Consider the following 20,013-nt stretch of genomic DNA (forward strand, 5'->3'; position numbering starts at 1 on the left):
GGCTTCCACCGCCTCCTGCAGCTCCATCTCTGGCCTTCCCCCACTGAGCCCTGGATTCTGTGTGTTCCCTGGGCTTCCCTGGCAGTCACAGCAGCAGTAGGGGCTGCCATGGGGGTAGGGATGCTGTAGCTCAGAATTTCCCCAAGCAGCAGAGGGTGAAGCCACCTTGGTGGCTCTCAGTGCTACCCCACTTTAGTGACATCTCAGCCCCCAATCTGGGATGAGGGGGCTGAGATGTCACTATTGGTAAATGAGTTTTGGGAGGAAGGAGGAGAGAGGATAGGCTAATGGGGGGGAGGGGGAGGAAGAAGGGAAGGGGAGGCGGCTGAGAGCATTCTGACATAGACGGGGACATAGAGCAAAGTTAGTGGTGAGGTATGGGAGGATCTAGACTGCAGCCCGAGCCTGGGCCTCAGGCTGGAGTCCTGTGCCTCCAGGAGGGGCTGACAGAGTACTTCATCTGGGGGTAAAAAATACCCAAATCAATAATGGAGCAAAGAAATTGGTAACTCCCCCCCCCCAAAAAAAAGAAATTGGTCACTCCCTGAATTCCAAAAGGTACTCACTAACCTCCAAAGTGATGGGCCAGGAACCCTCAGAGGCTACAGATCAAATCTGAGCCAGTCTCCCCAAGATTTTTATCATTTAGGTCCCTGTCTTTCTCACGGGCCTGGAATCTCCTGGAAAGCAAGAGCCAGGTCTTCCAATCTTTCACTACCAGCTCTTGCCCAGGGCTAGCACTCAGTGGGCATCAAAACTCACAGAGGACCTGCCAGGTGGCAGGCCCTGGCAAGACACTAGGTGTGCTTTGCTGAGATAAGCAGGACACAGTCAAGTTCTTGCCACATCTGTGCAAAGGCTTGACGAGGATTCACCCAAAGTAACACAACAGGCCACCATCTGCCTCTACTCCCAGCTTCCCACAGATGTTCCTAGAACATGCCATGCCATCCAAATGCTTGCAGTTCATATGCCCAGAGGAAGATGCTCCATACCATGCCCTCCCGCAGCCCTGACCATCCTGCCCAAGCAGTACAGGCCCGGCAACCACCTCTCACTCCCAATCTATCAGAAATGAAGCCCAACAACCCACATCCTGGTTCGTACCCAAGTTGGGGGCTTTTATTTACAGAAAGGCCTGGGTGAATCTGGGGAGAAGGCACAGGGATAGGGGAAGCAGGGAGAGTTATGCCAGAAAGAGGCGGGAGGGGGATGTTTAAATAGATAGGAGCAGGAAGGAAGCAGTGGGGCTGGCTTAAGGATGTCTACCTCAGGGCTGTCACCCATCAGCAGCCAGCCAGTAAGTCCAGAGAGAACAGGATCAGGAACCAGCAGAGACCTCAGTCCACCAGCCCCAAGGACGAGATGGCCAATGGAGAAAGATACAGATTAAGGAGACATTGTTTGGTAACAGCTGAGTGGTGCTCCGGGAAGGGAAGCCACCCCGCTCCCTCTGGAGCTTCGACTCTTCGGTGACACTCACTCTGTTGCCCTCACCTTTTCGCTACAGTGCCCCACTTCCCCTTCCCCCAAGTTTTAGAATTATTTTCCATCACATCTCCTGGGTCCCAGACAAAATGTCCCAGGAAAGTTAATTTCCTGGGCAGAGGGATGAGGTGCATGTCCACCCAGAAGGGACCTCGTCCTTCTGCCCCAGGATGCTGCTGTGCTCCATTCCTGGCCTCATACTCAAGGCCCTTTGATGGATCCGGGTTCTGTAAGGCGGGCAGAGGCATAGGCTGAAGCTCCAAGGCAGGCTGCAGGCTCACAGAAGCCAGGCAGCCCCACTGGCCCTGGCAGGCCAGGTCGACCTGCCTCTCCTGGAGCACCTGGGGACCCTCGGTCTCCATCTTTGCCATTGATTGCCTGGCCAGGCCGGCCAGGGAGTCCTGTGAAAGGAAGGGAATCAACACATCAGAGGTTCCTCCTGTGTCAGCCCAAGAATTGTTAGGGTGGGGAAAATGAGGCCAAGGACGCCACAGAAGAAGGGACCCTGCTCCAGGCACAGAGAGTGTCCATTACTCCCAACTCCCAATCAGTGAGTCTTGGAATCAAATGTCCCTTCCTTCCCTCCACGAAGGGTTTATGGTGCCTTCCAGGAAGTCCGCACACTGCAGCTCCCACTTCCCAGCTGGGACCCACCCAGGAACTCCTACTCTAGAGGGATGCAGATGCTGGGCATCTAGGGCTGAGTTGGCTGAGCATGAGGTCTCCATGGAGGAAAGCTGGGTGACTATGGGTCATTAATCCCCAAGCCGAGGAACAGAACTATAGCTGAGCAAGGCCAAGGTCTTACCTGGGATCCCTGGGGGCCCAGGCATCCCGGGGTGCCCGCGTCCCACTTCACCTCGATCGCCCTTCTCTCCACGTTTTCCTAGAGACCAGAAAGAAAGTCTTTTTTAGAATTGGAAAGTGCTTTTCCTACTTTGCTATTTAATTTCTTTTTCACACACAATTATTCCTGTTTTGTGCTAGTTTTTTATAAAGTTAGAAATGATCGTGAAGGGCTGATTAAATAAAGGAAGGTCCAGACAAAGGATAAGAGATTATGTAATTAAAGTTATTATAGGAAAGTGTTTCTCTATCTAGCATTTACTGTGTACTGAGCAGTAAACTAAGAAGAACTCCATGTAAATTACCTCTAAATGTAATCCTTACTACTACACTGAGGTTGATACTATTAATATCCCCATTTTAAGTCAGAGGCCCAGGGAAATTTTTTTTTTTTTCAAAGACAGAGTCTCACTTTATTGCCCTGGGTAGAGTGCATTGGCGTCACAGCTCACAGCAACCTCCAACTCCTGGGCTTAGGTGATTCTCTTGCCTCAGCCTCCGGAGTAGCTGGGACTACAGGTGCCTGCCACAACACCCGCCACCCTTGGTATATGGGGCCAGTGCCTACTCACTGAGCCACATGTGCTGCCCCTGGGAAATTAATAGACAACATGTATTACAATGATAAAGTGCCAGAATCTGGATTTACACTAGTGGCTCTAGACCCTGCTTGTTTTACTCTTTTGGTTATCTGCCCCCCATTTCTAGAGACATGAGAAAATGTTTATGGGGTGCCACTAAGTAAATTGGAAAAAAAAAAAAAACCCAAGTTATAAAATAGTGCATTGTCTTCATCACTTTGCTGCTGAGAGATAAATCCTGGGAATGTCTCCTGAAAAGCTTGGCAGGGGGAATGGAGGAAGTGTCTGTAGGTCGTCCCAGGAAGGGGAATGGTGAAAAGTAGGGAAAACAGGAGGTTGAGGAGTCAGACAGCCTGAGGCCCCTGAGGTGGTCTAGGCCCAATCCCTGTGCCTATCTCCCACTCCCACTAGAGAACAGTGCTCACCCTTTGGTCCAGTGTTGCCAATCTGGCCCACAGCTCCTATGATGCCAGGAATGCCCCGAGGACCAGGATGCCCATGGGGTCCCTGCTTGCCTGGGTAGCCAGGAGGCCCAGGGGGGCCTGGGGGGCCCATCATCCCTGCAGCACCCAGGGCTTCTCGCTTGGCGCTCACAGCTACCTCTGCCAGTTGCTCTGGGGGGAGGGAGGAGGAGAGAGCTCTGTGAGGTGGGTGTCAGCTCAGTAACACTAGGGAGAGCAGAGCATCTTGATGGCTTCTGGCCCCCTAGGTTTGCAGACAGAAAAGCACTTTAGGTTCTCCCTACCCTTGGGCCCTATTTGCAAAAGTCAAAGGTGAGTGACTCATCCAAGGCTCCTTGAATGCAGAGCTGGAGTGACTCCAGACCCTCACACAAGTCAGTACAGAGAGGCTCCTGGAGGGTGGCAATGCCCTGCAGTGGACTGTGGGGGGAGCTGGGGGTCACTGCCCCTCTCCCCTCACCTTGCATCATCTTCAGAACCACATCCACGATGTGCTGGTCACTGGGATCTCGGCCCTGAAAGTAGAAGCCTTTCAGGAAGAAGCCCCTGGCTACCAGGGCTGACCACTCCTGCACCCCCCGACAAGCCCCCTCTTCTCTTCTCCCCGGAAGGATGTTTCCTAATCTCTCATGCTGCACTCACACCCATTCTCTCCGATCTGGGCTTGGAACCACCCTCAGGGCAGCCAGTGAGCCTCGAAGAACTCCTAGCCTTTGAGGAATAAGTGGCACTCCCAAAGAGATGGCCCACCTAGGAGAGTCCCCCTGCCCTGGGGCCCAACTCACCGCCAGGCCCTGTTTCCCGGGCTGTCCCGGCACGCCTCGGTCTCCAGCCAGTCCTCGAGGGCCAGGAAGCCCAGGGTAGCCCTGCACCCCTGGGGCGCCCGCATCCCCGCTGGGGCCCGGATAGCCGGGTTCTCCGCGGACTCCTTGCTGCGGGGGAGCAGAGCCGGGGTGAGAAGGCGACCAGCCCGCCAGGTGGGCGGGGAAGGGGCGGGGCCGGGACGGATGCAGTCCCAGGGAACCCCAGAGGGGAAAATCGCAGCTTTGGGCCAGTCGGGACTCACCTGTCCCTTGGGCCCCGGTTCTCCAGACTCGCCCTGCAGGCATAAAGAGCCGCGGTCAGTAGTGCCGGGGACCCCAGGGCCCTGCCGCTGCTCCCTACCTGCTCCCCACGATGAGGGCTCACCTTCTCGCCCTTCTCTCCGGGGAGTCCGGCCACACCCGGATCGCCCTGCAGAGAGAGAACCATGGGTCAGACGCGCGACAGCAGCGGGACGTGAAAGGACAGGGCTGACCCCGAAGAGGGACGCTGGGACTCACCACTCCGCCACGGGGCCCAGTCTTCCCTGGGGAGCCCTGGAGAAAGCGGAGAATGAGAAGCTTGCCGATTTCCCCTCTCCAAGAAGGAAGAGCCCACGGGTCGCCCCACCCCCACCCATGCCGCCAGCTCCCAACCTCACCCCTCTTTCCAGCTCCATCCCACCAGACCAGAGCCCTGGCATCCGACAGTTTGGAGAGCTCTAGAAGGATCTGAGCTCAGCCGACCCACTTCCCCCTTAGGGTTTCCCAGGAATGTCCCATCCCTGTTTGGCACCTTGTCTCCCTTGATGCCTGGCAAGCCCTGGGGCCCTGGAATTCCGGGGGGCCCCTGCTCCCCCTTGGGGCCCTGAGGAGAAAGTAAACCAGCAGATTAAATCAAATGAGATACTGGGATATGCTCCCTACCACTATCTCAGCTGGCCTGCACTCACCTGTTGTCCTTGAGGGCCTGGCTGTCCCACTGGTCCCCTCTCACCATGGTCACCCTGAAATGGAAAGAGAAGGTCACACCCAGCTATCAGCAGGGGCAGCCTCCCCAGCCAGGCCCCAGACCCTGCATTGGCAAGGTGCCCTCCATTCCTGCTGTCACAGGAGAGGGTCCTTTGTTCTACTTCACAGATGGGCAAACCGAGACCTTGCCTGGAGAGGCCTCCAACAGGCTGGGAGAGGGCTGGGCAAGGGTGCCAGGTGCTACAGGTCCCAGGGAGGGGCTATCATGCAGCACTTACCTTCTGCCCCATGATGCCCCGGGGACCAATTTCTCCTCGAGGCCCTGGCTCTCCCTCGGGGAAGGAGAAATTGGGCGTAAGCAGTAGGTCAGGTGGGACTCTCCTTTCCACACCTGGCTAACTCCTCTCCACCCTTGGGTCTCAGCTAATTCATTTTGTCAGGGAAGTGTCCCCAGACCCTCCGTACTTTTCCTTCATAGAACCCAACACAATTTTAGCTAGTAACCATGTGATACTTTATTTCATGTCTGTCTCTTCCACTAAGTTGTGCCCTCCATGTGAGTAGGAGACAGTGCCTATCTAGGCGTCCAGCACACTTGCAGGCATTTGGTGAGTGTTTATGGAATGAATAAATGATGGATGCTCTGCAGGCTGGTTTCTCAGCCCCTGTCAGTTTGGCTGTCTGGGACGGTCACACTTGCCAGAACTAGTCCCCACCCTGATAGCATTGTACCAAGAAGTCAAAGACCTTCCTGGGTCTGTGGGTCCAGGTAGAGCCCAGACTAACCCAGACCACTCCCTGGTTTAGGGCTCCACCCACAGCCTGGCCCTGGCCCTGCACTGAGGCAGGGCCCTCAGGCCTACAAGGGCAAATGCAAGAACCCTTGTGTCAGTGGAGGGTGCACTTACCTCCTTCCCTGGGGGACCAGGGAATCCAGGGAGGCCCTGCTGGCCTGGCTCACCCTGTAGGAAAACGCAATTCTCAGGTCAGTCTGGGAAGTCCAGTCAGACCTTTGGCCTTTGGGAAGGGCGCTCAATGAACCCTAAACAGGCTGGAACCAAATGAGTGGGGAGGGGAAGTTCTTGGTTAAGTCCTCTGAGCTTGGAGGCATCTGTGGCTTAGTGAGTAAGGCCCCGGCCCCATATACCAAGGGTGGCCGGTTCAGACCCAGCCCCAGCCAAACTGCAACAACAACAAAAAAATAGCTGGTCGGCTCGGCGCCTGTGGCTCAAGCGGCTAAGGCGCCAACAACATACACCTGAGCTGGCGGGTTCGAATCCAGCCCGGGCCGCCAAAAAATGACAGGTGCAACCAAAAAATAGCCGGGTGTTGTGGCGGGCACCTGTAGTCCCAGCTACTTGGGAGGCGGAGACAGGAGACTCGCTTGAGCCCAGGAGTTTGAGGTTGCTGTGAACTATGATGCCACAGCACTCTACCCAGGGCAACAGCTTGAGGCTCTGTCTCAAAAAAAAAAAAAAATAGCTGGTCATTCTGGTGGTGCCTGTAGTCCCAGCTACTCCAGAGGCCGAGGCAGGAGAATCTCCTAAGCCCAAGAACTGGAGGTTGCTGTGAGTTGTGATGCTACAGCACTCTACCAAGGGTGACAGAGTGAGACTGTCTCTAAAAAAAAAAAAAACAAAACTCTTCTGAGCTCCACTGATTTCCTGCTGGTTTCTCCTCTGGGTTTAAAGCCATCTTGTCTTCACTGAGCCAGGGGAGAGTCGTTGGAGGGTAGCAGAAGGGAGGCAGTCAGGCCCAAGGGACTTGTGTTCAGACTGAGCCTCAGGTGTTTAAACCAATGTTTTTCAACCCTTTTTTCTCACGGCACACTTAAATCATACTGATGAAAAAAATACAGTAAAAAAAAAAGAATATACTTACTGTGCTTTGAATTTCTTTCAAAAATAATTTAATTAATGATCTTTAAAATTTTTATTTTATTTTTTTGAGACAGAGTCTCACTTTGTCACCCTCAGTAGAGTGCTGTAGCGTCATAGCTCACAGCAACCTCAAACTCTTGGGCTGAAGCGATTGCGTCAGTTTCCCAAGCAGCCACAATGCCTGGCTATTTTTAGAGATGAGGTCTCGCTCTGGCTTAGGCAGGTCTTGAACCCATGAGCTCAGGCAACCACCCACCTTGGCCTCCCAAGTACTAGGATTACAGGCATGAGCCACCACACCTGGCCATCTTTAAAAATTTTGGAGGTACACCTAAGAGCCTCTCACAGCACACCTGTGTGCCATAGCACACCAGTTGAAAATCACTGCTTAAACCAGGCGTCCTCAAACTTTTTAAACAGGGGGCCAATTCACTGTCCCTCAGACCGTTGGAGGGCTGGACTATAGTTTAAAAGAAAAAACTATGAACAAATTCCTATGCACACTGCACATATCTTATTATGAAGTAAAAAAAACAAAACGGGAACAAACACAATCACACCGCCTCATGTGGCCCGCGGGCCACACTTTGAGGACCCCTGGCTTAAACCATGGCCCCAGGCTCCCTGGCTCAATTCCGCCCCCAGCTTGGAGTCACCTCACCTGGCCTCCAGGGCCTCCTTTTGTCCCAGGCTGGCCTGGCACACCCTGCAGAAAGAAGTTGACATCACTTTCTGCCCTGACAAGGGGGAGCTCCATGTACCTGCTACTTTGCTTTCCATCCCACTCCACATTTCCCCCGCTGCGGGAGTGGAACAACAGAAGGCCCAAACAGGGCATCACGAGCGTGCCTTTACACGCTGGTGGGCACACAGGGGCTACAAGAATGGCCAGTCTACCAGGGCCAGTGGTCAATGGGGAAAAGAGAAGCACACTTATGTGTGTCCTGGGCACACAGGCCCATGTGAACGTATGTGGGACATAAGTCTGTACATGTGGACCGAAGTAGGTTTGGTCTCTCAGCACCTGCAGGGAGACAGGGCAAGCGCCCATGGACTGGGCTCCTATGGGATGAGGATGGGTCTGAGTGGTGAGACCAAGGCAGTGTTGACAAAGGAGAGGCAGGGAGGAGCAAGGCGATGGGCTGCCGTCTGATTAGGGTGGTCACTGAATGCTCAGATGAACTGTGAGGACAAGGATCAAACGTTTCCTCTTCTTGTTTCCCTGCCACTTAATGTACCTCAGGTGCCCAAGAACTATTTTTATTTTATTTTATTTCTTTGAGACAGAGTCTCACCATGTCACCCTCAGTAGAGTGCCATGGCATCACAGCTCATAGCAACCTCAAATTCTTGGGCTTAAGCAATTCTCTTGCCTCAGCCTCCCAAGTAGCTGGGACTACAGGCACCCACCACAACACCGGCTATTTTTTTTGTTGTTGCAATTGGCATTGTTGTTAGGCCCAGGCCAGGTTTGAACCCACCAGCCTCGGTGCATGTGGCTGGTGCCATAACCACTGTGCTACGGGTGCTGAGCCCCAAGAACTATTTATTAAATGACTTTTTCCTGGAGGCAATGAGGAGCCATGGAAGATACTTTACTGAGGAAATTGTCAGATTCCATTTAGCCAGTATGGAGATCAGAATGGTCAAAGAGAAGGCTGGAGCAGTTATCCAAATGACGAGGTCTGAGTCAGGCCAGGGGTCACAGAAGTGGCAATGAGGCAAGAGGTGGTAGCTAAGCAAGAGCCCTGGTGTGTGGATCTGACCTTGTCAGCTGCTCAGGCCATTCTGGGGAGTTGGGCAGCAGAGTGTCTGGCCTCTCTGAGGCAAAGGAGGAGAAGCTACTTGCTTATGGGGCAGCCCCTGTAGCTCCACCTTAGACTTACCGCTAGGCCCTGGTGGCCTTGGCTTCCTGGCCGTCCTGCCTGTCCTGTGCTGCCCTGGGAGAGACAGAGAACCAGAAGCATGTATTAAAGCCCCAGCCAGGGTGTCGGTGGCATCCACCCAAATGCAGGTAGGGAAATTGAGATCCAGAGGCAAGAAAAGACATTTCTATGACAGCCCTGGGGATCCCAGGCCTGGGGATCCCAACGTGTTGGAACCGAAGGCACCCACCCCCACCACACTCCCATCAGTAGCCCCCACTCCTACCTTCATGCCAGGTATGCCTGGAGTCCCATCCTTGCCGTCAATGCCTGGGGAGCCCTACTCAGGAGGAAAGTTCAAGGGAGACTCACATTGGGGGTGGGGGTTGGATCAGGCCACCCTCCCACATGTTCCTCTATAACAGCTGTGGAGGGCAGGGATGGAGTGGATCTGGTCGTCTCAGGAAGCCCCGCCAGCCAACCAGGGGAGGGAAGGTGGCATGGGAAGGGGATTAGGAAATAGACACTGGTCCTTCCCTTGTGTGACTGACAGTGGAGCTCAGTCCCAGGCTGCTGCAAGCTCTCCACAATCTCTCCCTACATCATCACCTCTATTTATAGGTGAAGAAACTAAGGCACAGAAAGGGAGGCTTTTCCTGAGGTTACAGAGTCAGCCCGCCTGCAGTGAGTTCAGTCTAGAATCCCAGGCTCCTCCTTTGGGGATTTGGATGAATGAACTGGACACTGTCCTCTGTCTCAGTGAGGCTGGGCCTCTGGGACTTACAGTTGCTCCCTTCGGGCCTGTGATCCCCTGGAGTCCTCGAACACCTTGGCTGCCCTACAAAAGGAACAAAGATCAGGTCACCTTTGGGATATTGAACTCTTTTTTTTTTTTTTTGACAGAGCCTCAAGCTGTAACCCTGGGTAGAGTGCTGTGGCATCACAGCTCACAGCAACCTCCAACTCCTGGGCTCAAGCGATTCTCCTGCCTCTGCCTCCCAAGTAGCTGGGACTACAGGCGCCCACCACAACGCCCGGCTATATTTTTGGTTGCAGCCGTCATTGTTGTTTGACGGGCCAGGGCTGGATTGTAACCCGCCAGCTCAGGTGTATGTGGCTGGTGCCTTAGCCGCCTGAACCACAGGCACCAAGCTGAGATATTGAACTCTTGCATAGGGAGAACAGCTGAGAGCAGAGACCTCTGGGCAGGGGCTGGAGGAGAAGGGCTTGGGAATGTCCTTTCTTCCTGGGCCAGCAGGAGTGAGTGGTCAGTGCCCAGCAGTGAGGCTGGGCTGGGCAGCACAGGGGTGTGGGAGCCAGCACCCACTGAGCTCCTAGCCAACGTCTTGAGCTCCATGCAGCTAAAGAAACACAACTGAATGCAATAGGTGGACTTCTTGGGAGTCTTGATTTCAACAAGAACTATGACAGACCATTTTTGAGATAATTAGTAAAAATTGAATAGAGACTGGGTATTCTATTATGTTAAGGAGTAATAGTTTTGGCCAGGCACGGTGGCTCATGCCTGTAATCCTAGCACTCTGGGAGGAGTAGGCAGGTGGATTGCTTGAGCTCAGGAGTTTGAGACCAGCCTGAAGAATGAGACTCCATCTGTACTAAAAATAGAAAAACTAGCTGGTGTTGTGGCAAGCACCTGTGGTTCCAGCTACTCGGAAGGCTGAAGCAAAAAGATTGCTTGAGTCCAGGAATTTGAGGTCACTGTGAGCTTGACACTGCAACATTCTAGCCAGGGCATAGAGTAAGACTCTGTCTCAAAAAAAAAAAAAAAAAAAAAAAAATGGAGTAGTAGTTTGTTAGTTGTGATAAAGATGCGATTATGTGAGAAAAGGTCTGTATTTATAAGGATGAGGTGATGTGTGTTTGAAAACAGAGTAAATCAATACTAGGAAAGGAAGGTAGATGAAATGATATGGCAAAATGTTAGTCCCTGTGGAAGCTGTGAGACAGGGAGATGAGGATTCACTGTGTCATTCTCTCTACTTTTCTGTATGCTGTATTTAAAATTTGCATTAAGAAACTAAATAGCCGGGCGTTGTGGCGGGCGCCTGTAGTCCCAGCTACTCGGGAGGCTGAGGCAAGAGAATCGCTTAAGCCCAGGAGTTGGAGGTTGCTGTGAGTTGTGTGAGGCCACGGCACTCTACCGAGGGCCATAAAGCAAGACTCTGTCTCTACAAAAAAAAAAAAAAAAGAAGAAAAGAAACTAAACAACGAGGCCAGTGCAGTGGCTCACACCTATAATCTCAGCACTCTGGGAGGCTGAGGTGGGTAGATAGCCTGAACTCAGGAGTTCAAGACCAACCTGATCTGAGTGAGACCCCATCTCTAAAAACAGCTGGGCATTGTGGTGGGAGCCTGTTGTCCCAGCTACTCAGGAGGCTGAGGCAAGAGTATCACTTGAGCCCAAGAGTTTGAGGTAGCTGTGAGCTGTGATGCCACAGCACTCTACCCAGGTGACAAAGTGAGACTTTACCTCAAAAAAACAAACAGGCTCAGTGCCTATAGCTCAAGCAGCTAAGGCGCCAGCCACATACATGTGAGCTGGCAGGTTCGGATCCAGCCTGGCCCACCAAACAACGACAGCTTCAACCAAAAATAGCCGGGTGTTGTGGCGGGCACCTGTAGTCCCAGCTATTTGGGAGGTGGAGGCAGGAGAATCGCTTGAGCCCAGGAGTTGGAGGTTGCTGTAAGCCATGTGATGCCATGGCACTCTACCCAGGGCGACAGCTTGAGGCTCTGTCTCAAAAACAAACAAACAAAAAACCCTAAAAAGAGTTAATTGTACTTTCTGCTGACTTCCCCTACAAGCCTAAAACTGCTTAATCTCAAGTGTTCTCACAATACAAATAAATAAATAAAACTACTTCCCCAAAGTCTACTAATTAAAAAAAATAAGTTAAGAGAACTGGGAACCCGACCAAATCCCATTAGCCCTGTGGCTGATTTGCTGGAATTTCATTGTTTGGCCTGGTGACCCTGGGCCTGGAGCCCAGGGCTTCTAAAGTCTGAACCTGGGCTGCCTGGGCCCAAATTCTTAACAGTCCCCCCTCAACCTCCCGCAGTTACACACATGCACAGACACCCCCCCCCACACACACACAGAGGCCTTGGGTGGGGCTGAGTCCAGCCCACTACTCCCCAAGGGCTCTGACTGGTAGGGGATGCTGAGGACTCACCAGGTCGCCCTTCTCCCCAGGTTGGCCTGGTGGCCCCCTTGGACCTTCCTCACCCTGACAAGAAAGACAAACAGGAACCCAGGTCATGTGGGCTGAGGGGGAGCTGCCCAACTTGTAGCTATAGAAGCCCCAGCCTGGGGTGGAGGAGGGTGTGGAGCAGGCTTACTGGTGGTCCAGCAGCTCCGACAGAGCCCACCATGCCTTTATATCCATGAGGACCCTGGGGAAAGGAAAGGTTTTCAGTCAGTCTTGGCTGGACCCCAGTGGCCAGAGAGCTGGTCTTGGCAGCTTTTTCAGGATACCCCTAGATTCACTTACCATCTCTCCTTTGGGTCCTGCCATGCCTGGGTAGCCCCTGATGCCCTGGGGACCCTGTCAAGAAAAATGACAGCAATAGCAATTACAAGTCCCATTCACAGTATCTCCCTCCTCTGATCTCCACCCTCAGTCTTCACAATGCCCTCTGAGGTGGGTAGCACAGTCCCCATCTCATGGATGGGACACTGAGACCCAGACACCAGGGAATCACCAGGAAGGAGAAGTGCTTGGACCTCAGCTGGGCCTTCTGGCTGACAGTCAGTCTCAACTTCCCTCTCCCCACCCAGAGATGCTCCCAGCTGGACACAAGTGTCTCTTTTACAAGCTAAGCCCGATCAGGGAAATGATTCCATTAAGGGCTCCCAGGATGAGGGGCAGGAGGGCCACAGAGGGGAAGTGTTCCTTACCGGTGGTCCAGGGATGCCTTGCTCTCCAGAGGTACCCACATCTCCTTTTGGACCCTAAGGGGCAGGGATGAGCCATCACACAGGCAGGCAGATGGAAAGACAAATGCACAGATAAGCAGAGATGCCAGCCCCCTTCCCCAGAAAAAGCTGGCAAGAAGGACCCCTAGAAACCACACAGTCCCATGTTATAGATGGGAATATTGAGGCCGAACTAGGAGATTTGCCCAGAGACACGACCTGGAATATTGGCCTCTGGCTTCCCAACTCACAGCTCTGTCCCCAGACCCACGGGGCGGGGGTTGGGGGGAAGGGATGAAGAAGGGGACAGGCCTCTATAGGACCCTTTCCACATATCCCTATGCATGGCCCTCAGCCCTCACACTCACCGGCTTCCCCTGGCGCCCAGGATCACCCAGAGTTCCGCGTTTGCCTGGATGACCCTAAGGGAAGGAGAGCCGTTGGTATGAGGTTCCCTTCTGATCACCAGCTCAACCCTCCCAAGACTCAGGACAGGAGCTCTCACCTTCACTCCCTGTAGCCCTGGAGGACCTTTTGGACCTGCTGGACAATTGGTTGGACACTGGAAAGAAAATCCCACAGGGCCTTGTAATCACTGGTCCAGGGTAGGCCAGCTAGATAGTGCGTCCCCATCTTGCCAGCCTCTCACCTCCCCATCTCTCACAGACCCTGTCTCCAGGGCTGCCCCTCCCTGCATCAGCTCCGCCCCAGGCCCCATTCTCACCAGGAAATCCGCACTGCCTTCCAGGCCCTGGATGGTTCCTGGGCGACCCTGAGAGGAGATGCGTGAAGACAGAGTCTGGCCTCACCCTTCCCACTCCAGGCTTGCTCAAAGACCCTTCTCCTTCCCCTGCACATTGTCAGGGGTGAGGGCTGAGGACACTTACCGGTTTCCCAGGAGGTCCTGGGGGCCCTGCTGGCCCCTCTGGTCCAGGATCCCCCTGGAAGCAAGAAGGGCCCTAGGTTAGTCCTGCCTCCTCCTCTGGTTCCTGCCACTGCCCTATCCACCCTGCCCTCCAGGTCACCTTCTAAGATCCACCTTCTTAGAGAGACAAAGGCCTGCTCAGGAGGTGATGAGGTCAGCCTTTGGCCTCCCAGAAAGACACTGCAGGGTGGGCTCAGCAGGAGGGGTTTCTGCCTGGAGGAACTCCCTGGGAGACCACCCCCACTTGCCAACTTGAGGGCAGGAGGCCAAGTGAGTAGAGAGTGGCTGGAGCTCACCTTGGGGCCGGGAATTCCGATCTCTCCAGGGAGGCCAACAGGTCCAGGTGGTCCCTGGCGAGCAGAGAGTTGATGGTCAGGGTGCCTCTGAGGGTCAGCCCTTCCTGGGCATGAAGGTAAAGACAGGCACCCAAGCCTCCTTGTTCACTTTTACTTTTTGATCAATCCCAGAGAGACTGACAGACTGGGACTTTAAGAACCAGACAATCCCAGAGTCAGTGGCTATCCTGGAGTGGGCTGGCCCATGGCCTCTGGCAGTCCTGCCACTATCACAGAATGCTGGCACCTCCCCATGATGGCCATTCCCTAGAAGCCTTTCTGTTGTCCCCTCCTTCCTTGGGAGTCTGGCCCACCCTGTCCCATTCCTGAGGACTTACAGGAGGTCCAGCAAAACCAGGGCCCTGGAATAGAAGGAAAGGAAATTGGGTTCATGGCTCCCTCTGCAGGTCCTCCATCCACACAAAGGGCCCTTCAAGCCCTTGCGGGCTGTACTCACCGGCAGGCCAGGAGGACCAGGGAGTCCAGGTTGGCCCTACAAGAGCAACAGGAAACACTCAGGGACTGACGTCTCCCAAGTCCCTGCACCTCTCCCAAACTCTGGCCCTAAATTACCTGTGTTGAGTGCCCAGCAGGCCACCTACCTTGGCTCCAGGGGCTCCCATGGCTCCAGGCTCCCCCTTGGCTCCAGTTAAACCCTGGGGGAGAATGAGAAGGTAGGATCAGTGAGAAGCAACCTGGTTCCTGACCCACAGGGCAGCGAGTCTGCTGAGTGGGCCTGGGCTCCCTTTAACCATTCCCCATGAAGGCCTAGGGACTTTCACACCTTGCTTTCCCTTTCCCTGGTTCCCACAGTAACCCAGGGAGGCAGGAAGGACAATTATCCTTTTTGAAAGATGAGAAACTGAGGAACAAAGACTTGTCAGTCCAGGTTTCATGCCTCCCAGTTTAGAAGTCTAGAAGACCTAGACATAGGTCTAGTTTGGTCATTGATTGGTGTCTGGCCTCAGCAACTTTTTCTAAGCTTTGGTTTTCTCATCTGCAAAATGAGTCAATCATGTTTAGAGGTAATTGAAAGTGATGGTGAGAACTGAAGTGCTAGGAGAGGGCCCTGCGATTTGTTATTCTTTTTTTTTTTTGCAATTTTTGGCCAAGGCTGGTTTGAACCAGCCACCTCTGGTATATGGAACTGGCGCCCTACTCCTTGAGCCACAGGCACCACCCAGGCACTGTGATTTGTCATCTTTGCAGGGTGTGGCTGAGTTCAGAAGGAATCTGTTGGCTGGTCACACCCCTAGTCATACATCTTGAGCCAGCAGGACAGAAGCAACTCATGAAGTCTCTCCCTCCTCCCATCTTTCAGTAATCATCCCAAGGGTATCCCCGACCAGATGACTGTCCTCATGGCCCTGGGGCTGGCTGTGTTCAGGAGCCTGTGACCTTGGGGGCCTCTGGGCACTCTGTGGTAGCAGCCAAATGATGTTCCTCTCCTGGGTTGTGCCTATGGCTGCAGGAAGGAGATGGGCGGGGAAGGACAGGGCACACAGGGACAGCCCCACCCAGCATATTCAGTGTGGTCCTTGGAGGCCAGAAATGTGAGACTAAGTCACGGCTGCTGTGGATGAGCAGGGGGAAGCTGCACCCTGCAGAAGGCAGACCCTTCTATGCACCCAGTTGCCTCTGATTCAGTGATCCCAGTCTGGGGGTGGGGTTCCAGTGAGGTCTCAATCATACGAAGGTGAAGGGGCTCAGAGATGGACATCCTCATCCTACTGGCTCATCTCTGAAGAGATCAGCAATGTTGCCATTGCCAGGCTCTGGCCGTCGGGAGGTGACAGCCTTAACCTGCCCCCCCCCCCCAGCACTCAGGTACTCACATCAATCCCAGGCTTCCCATCTGGCCCATCTGGCCCGGCTTTGCCAGGCTCTCCCTTGGCGCCCTTGAAAACAAGTGGAGCAAATATTAGCCAGAGGAGGGCAGGAACTGGAAGGGTCAAAGGTCAGAGAGAAAAAAAGCACTCACCGGAGGACCAGCTTTCCCAGGGGGCCCCTTGTCACCCTGCAAGATACAAGTTGGTGAGACAGCGCCCTGTGGTTCATGCTGCCCCACATAGGTATGCACAGGCCCTGGTTGGCCAGTCCCAGGTGTTCTTGTCCTCATTCCCCTCTCTTCTGTCCCGGGTCCCCTCAGCTTTGCATTCCTTAGGAAAAGAGCCCCCTTCCCTCAACAACAACAACAAAGTCATAGGCATATTGAGACCAACCCCAGGCGGGACCAGAGAGTGCTGTTAGCATGCAGGAGGGTTTTCAACTGAGGTGCCTGTGCTTAGGAGACTGCACACAGGGTGTGGGCTCCAGTAACCCCAGTGGCTCATGCATCTAGGATTGGGCACGTGTGCGAAGAAGGCTGGGGAGAGACACATGAAGGGGAGGTGACTAGCAGCTCTATTCTGGATTGTGGTTGAGGAAAACAAGAAGCTGGGGTAGGGGTAAGGACCAAGAGGGCCTTGAAAGGGGGCAATCAAAATGTTCCCAAGGAGGGAAGGACATTTTTCCCCAGTGACAAAGGACCCTTAAGTCCAGGACAGGCAGGGCTGGACGAGTCAGAATCAGCCCCAGAGAGGCCTCCTGGCATTTTCAGAGCCTATAGCAGTCAGAGGCTGGCTGGGCTCCAGCATCCTGTGTTGGGGGTGGGGACGCCAGGTTGAATAGAAGTCTGTCCAGACAGGGTAAACATCAAGCTGACCTCCTGGGGGAGGTTCCGGAATGAGGCATTTTAACCCTCACCATGCTCAGGGGAACAGGGCACAAGCCCAACTGATTATAAATCGGGATGAAAAAATGAGAAAGGAGACAGGAGTCTGGCTTCAGCTAGTCAGCGGTCTGGCCCAGGCTCTCGAGCTACTGTGAAGAAGTGTCCAGAAGAGTCAGGACCAGGGTCAGGGGTTAAAACCTCTCCTACCTCAAAAAGTGAGGACGGGAGAGGAGGGGGATAAGGGCTCGCTGTGAGCTGTGGCTGGCAGAATGAACAGCAGCTCCTTGTTGGCGGCAGCTATAACCGGCTCTGCCTTTCAGAGCTGGTTTGAGGTTTTTGCAGAACAAACGGGATCCTTGTGCTGCAGGCCGGCGCCGCCTACCGGCGTCAGGGGGCTCTACACTTCCAGACACTCCCCCTCCTCCTCACCCCGGAGCTCACAAAGTTCCCTTTTGTCCTCCACCTCCCTCTCGCGCCCGCCCAGGTTAGAGACTCACGTCGATGCCGTCGGATCCAGGCACTCCTGGAGGGCCTGGGGGACCCCTCTCTCCTGGCGGACCTCTCTGAAAACACACAGGGGTGCAACATTTAGACACTGCAGGGAGCTGGGCGTCCCAGAGCCTGCAGGGGACCCTAGGAACGGGGTCCTAGAGGTGCACCACCTCCGGGGAAAGAAAGCTCCTCGGGGAGCCGCGAACTCCTGCTGTGTGCCAGTGCTGTCTACCAGTACATACATTATCTTACTGAATACTCCAACTGTGAGGCGGGCGCTATTTCGAGCCCGTGTTGGCAGCTGAAGAAACAGGCTCAGAAAGATTAAGTAAAGTCCGTGGTCCCTGGGAGTGAGTGGCGCAGCCAGGATTCCGCCCTGGGTCTGCCCGACTCCTTCCACCGCACCGTGCCGCCCCAGCGCTGCCGTGGGGGGAGGAGGGATGTGATGGGGATGGGGACGGCTCAGACAAATCATAGATGGCACGCAAGGTGCCTGGCAGACGGCTGGCCCTCAGTTAATGGTAGCTCGTTTTATTGTAATAGACGGTGAGTAGACACCTCCTTTTCTCCCCCTGCGGAAGGTAAAACCCGACGAGGTAGGTGGGGGGAGGCCGAGAGGGGGGCTATAAAGGAGCGGGTAGATACTTTCTTCCCACCTACCCCAGAACCGCTGCTCCGTCCCCCTGGGGTAGCCCTTTCACATATAGGTCAGCCGGGACCCTCCCGGCAGGGAAGTACCAGGCTGACGCCCCGCAGGCGAGTTGCGAACCGCACCTGGCGCCAGACCGGGCGCGGACCCCTGTCCCGACCCCTGCCGGGGGCAAGTTAAGTGCCCGCAGCCCCCAGCGGCCTTCGGAAGTGAGACGTGGGCTCGCGAGCCGGGCGGAGAGGCGTCTGGCTGGCGCCGGTGTCCCCTGGGAGGCGGCAGGGGCTGGAGCTCGGCAGCGGGTGAATGGGCACCATTGTCTTTCCCGCCACCTGGGCTCCCGGGGATGCCAGGTCCGCGCGCCGGCTCCTCCCCCCACCCCAGCCTGTCCCGCGCGGGGCCGAGCTTCTCCGGACAGGGTTCCTCCGGCTCCCCGGCCGTCCATCCACCTCCTCGCACGGCGCCGCGCTGTGCACCACATCTGCACCCGCTGCGGGCCGTCCTCAGCTGCCCCCTCGAGCTAGGGGGCGTCGGGAGAGGCGGGGGACAGGCAGAGACCTTTACCAGACTGCTGAACCCTGGACCCCAAAGCCCGTACCCTGGACCCTTGCGCCAAAGTGCGTCCTCCCCAAAGGGACCAAGGTGGCCGTAGGACTTACTATCTGCGCCACGGCTAGCCCGAGGACCTGGAGGAGAAAGAGGAGGCTGCGGGGGGCGGCCGCAGCGGCCATGGCGGGCTGCGAGGTTTCGGAGGACCGGGGCCAGGGGCCACACACGCGCTGACGGCGGAGGCTTCTGGCACTGCGGCACGGCTGCTCTCGAACCCGGCTGGTCCGGCCTCCCGAATATGCTGCGGGGCGGGGCGGGGTCTGTCACCCGAGAGGACCCACGGGATGGGGAGGGAGGCAAGCCGGCGCCCACGTCCAGCTCCGCCTCGCTTGGACCGGCCAACGCCCAGCCTCTGTCGGCTTCCCGGAGGCCCCAGCTGGGTAATCCGGGGGGCAACCCGGGCCCGGAACGGAAACAATGGTCCTGTTTCTCTGCAAGAAGGCCGAGGGCCATCCTAAGTCCCCCTCTGGCCGACCTCCAGGGCCCGGCACCTTCCTCCTGACCCTACCCCATCTCTTACCCCAGGTCCTCAACCTCATCTGCCTGGGTCAGTCTCTAGGGCCCAGGTTTAGGCTCTGCCCAGCTCGTGCCCACCTTGCTCCTCTCCCCACTGGCTCCCTCTTCTCCGAGATAAGGTCTCTTCCATATCAAAATAAATACCAAAATTCTTCCTGGATCGGCCACCTCAAGAATACTCTTCCCTCTCGCTGCACTGCCAACTCTTTAGCGAGGGTGTCTGCACCCACCCCGACCCCAGATTCTTCACCTCCCTCCTTCTGTTTTATGCCATTCACCTTTTCAAAGGAGGCTCCAAAGCCTCAAAACGCTTCCTGCTTCTGTCCCAGTGAAGGCCAGCCCTTCTTCAGTCCTCCAGGCAGGAGGCTATTGGATCCTTGAAGTCTTCCCTGTCGTCGTCCAGCTGCCCTTCTTCCGCCCTTGCTGCTTCTTCCCCTCTCACTGCAGCTCCGTCAAGCACTGAAGTCTCTAGGATTGGGCCTTCTCCCTCACTTTCTCAGTGGTTTCCTCCATGTTCATGGAAACAACCATCACCTTATCTACCAGTTTCCAAAATCCACTGTCCAATATAGCCTGTCTCCACAGTTCCTTCCCCTCTCTTCCATTCACTTAAGCGGTGTGGAAATCATTTTGGAATCTGACTCTCACAGCTAAAGATATACCACAGGCACCAAAACCTATATGAAGTTTCTGTCTTCCTCATCTGTAAAATGGAGATAATAATAGTCTCTATCTTAAAGGGCTTTTGTGAAGACTGAATGAGATGATGCGCAAATCAGCACAGCACTTAGTTAAGTGCTGGATAACATTCTATTTTTCGAACTTTTTTTTGCGGTTTTTGGCTGGGGCTGGGTCTGAACCCACCACCTCCGGCACATGGGGCCGGTGCCCTACTCCTTGAGCCACAGGCGCCGCCCAACATTCTATTTTTCATTATGATTTATGGG

The 20,013-nt window shown here is 54.9% G+C and overlaps 1 protein-coding gene across 1 annotated transcript; it reads right to left on the reverse strand.

Annotated features, from left to right (window-relative positions):
* Positions 1-1,096: 1,096 nt before the first annotated feature.
* Positions 1,097-18,896, reverse strand: COL9A2 (collagen type IX alpha 2 chain). The gene is made up of 32 exons (XM_053576235.1): positions 18,601-18,896; positions 17,301-17,366; positions 16,072-16,107; positions 15,926-15,988; positions 14,693-14,746; positions 14,548-14,583; positions 14,429-14,452; positions 14,052-14,105; positions 13,718-13,771; positions 13,555-13,602; positions 13,336-13,392; positions 13,199-13,252; positions 12,813-12,866; positions 12,406-12,459; positions 12,254-12,307; positions 12,088-12,141; positions 9,678-9,731; positions 9,180-9,233; positions 8,915-8,968; positions 7,690-7,734; positions 6,057-6,110; positions 5,427-5,480; positions 5,130-5,183; positions 4,973-5,044; positions 4,699-4,734; positions 4,565-4,609; positions 4,443-4,475; positions 4,162-4,308; positions 3,837-3,891; positions 3,341-3,529; positions 2,297-2,374; positions 1,097-1,889 (listed from the first exon to the last, which is right to left on the reverse strand). Exons 1-32 carry the CDS (start codon positions 18,670-18,672, stop codon positions 1,690-1,692), a joined length of 2,058 nt encoding a protein of 685 aa, XP_053432210.1. The 5' UTR covers positions 18,673-18,896; the 3' UTR covers positions 1,097-1,689.
* Between the last annotated feature and the right edge of the window lie 1,117 nt (positions 18,897-20,013).

The sequence above is a fragment of the Nycticebus coucang genome, chromosome 22 (genome assembly GCF_027406575.1).
Source record: "Nycticebus coucang isolate mNycCou1 chromosome 22, mNycCou1.pri, whole genome shotgun sequence".
Classification (NCBI taxonomy): Eukaryota; Metazoa; Chordata; class Mammalia; order Primates; family Lorisidae; genus Nycticebus; species Nycticebus coucang.

Excerpts from the sequence above, each read along its gene's own strand:
- COL9A2 (XM_053576235.1), bottom strand. The coding sequence starts at position 18,672 with ATGGCCGCTGCGGCCGCCCCCCGCAGCCTCCTCTTTCTCCTCCAGGTC. Across the intron at positions 13,393-13,554 it reads AAGGCAGTGCGGATTTCCTG|TGTCCAACCAATTGTCCAGC; the intron begins GTGAGAATGGGG and ends TTTTCTTTCCAG. Across the intron at positions 12,142-12,253 it reads TCGGAGCTGCTGGACCACCA|GGTGAGGAAGGTCCAAGGGG; the intron begins GTAAGCCTGCTC and ends CTTTCTTGTCAG.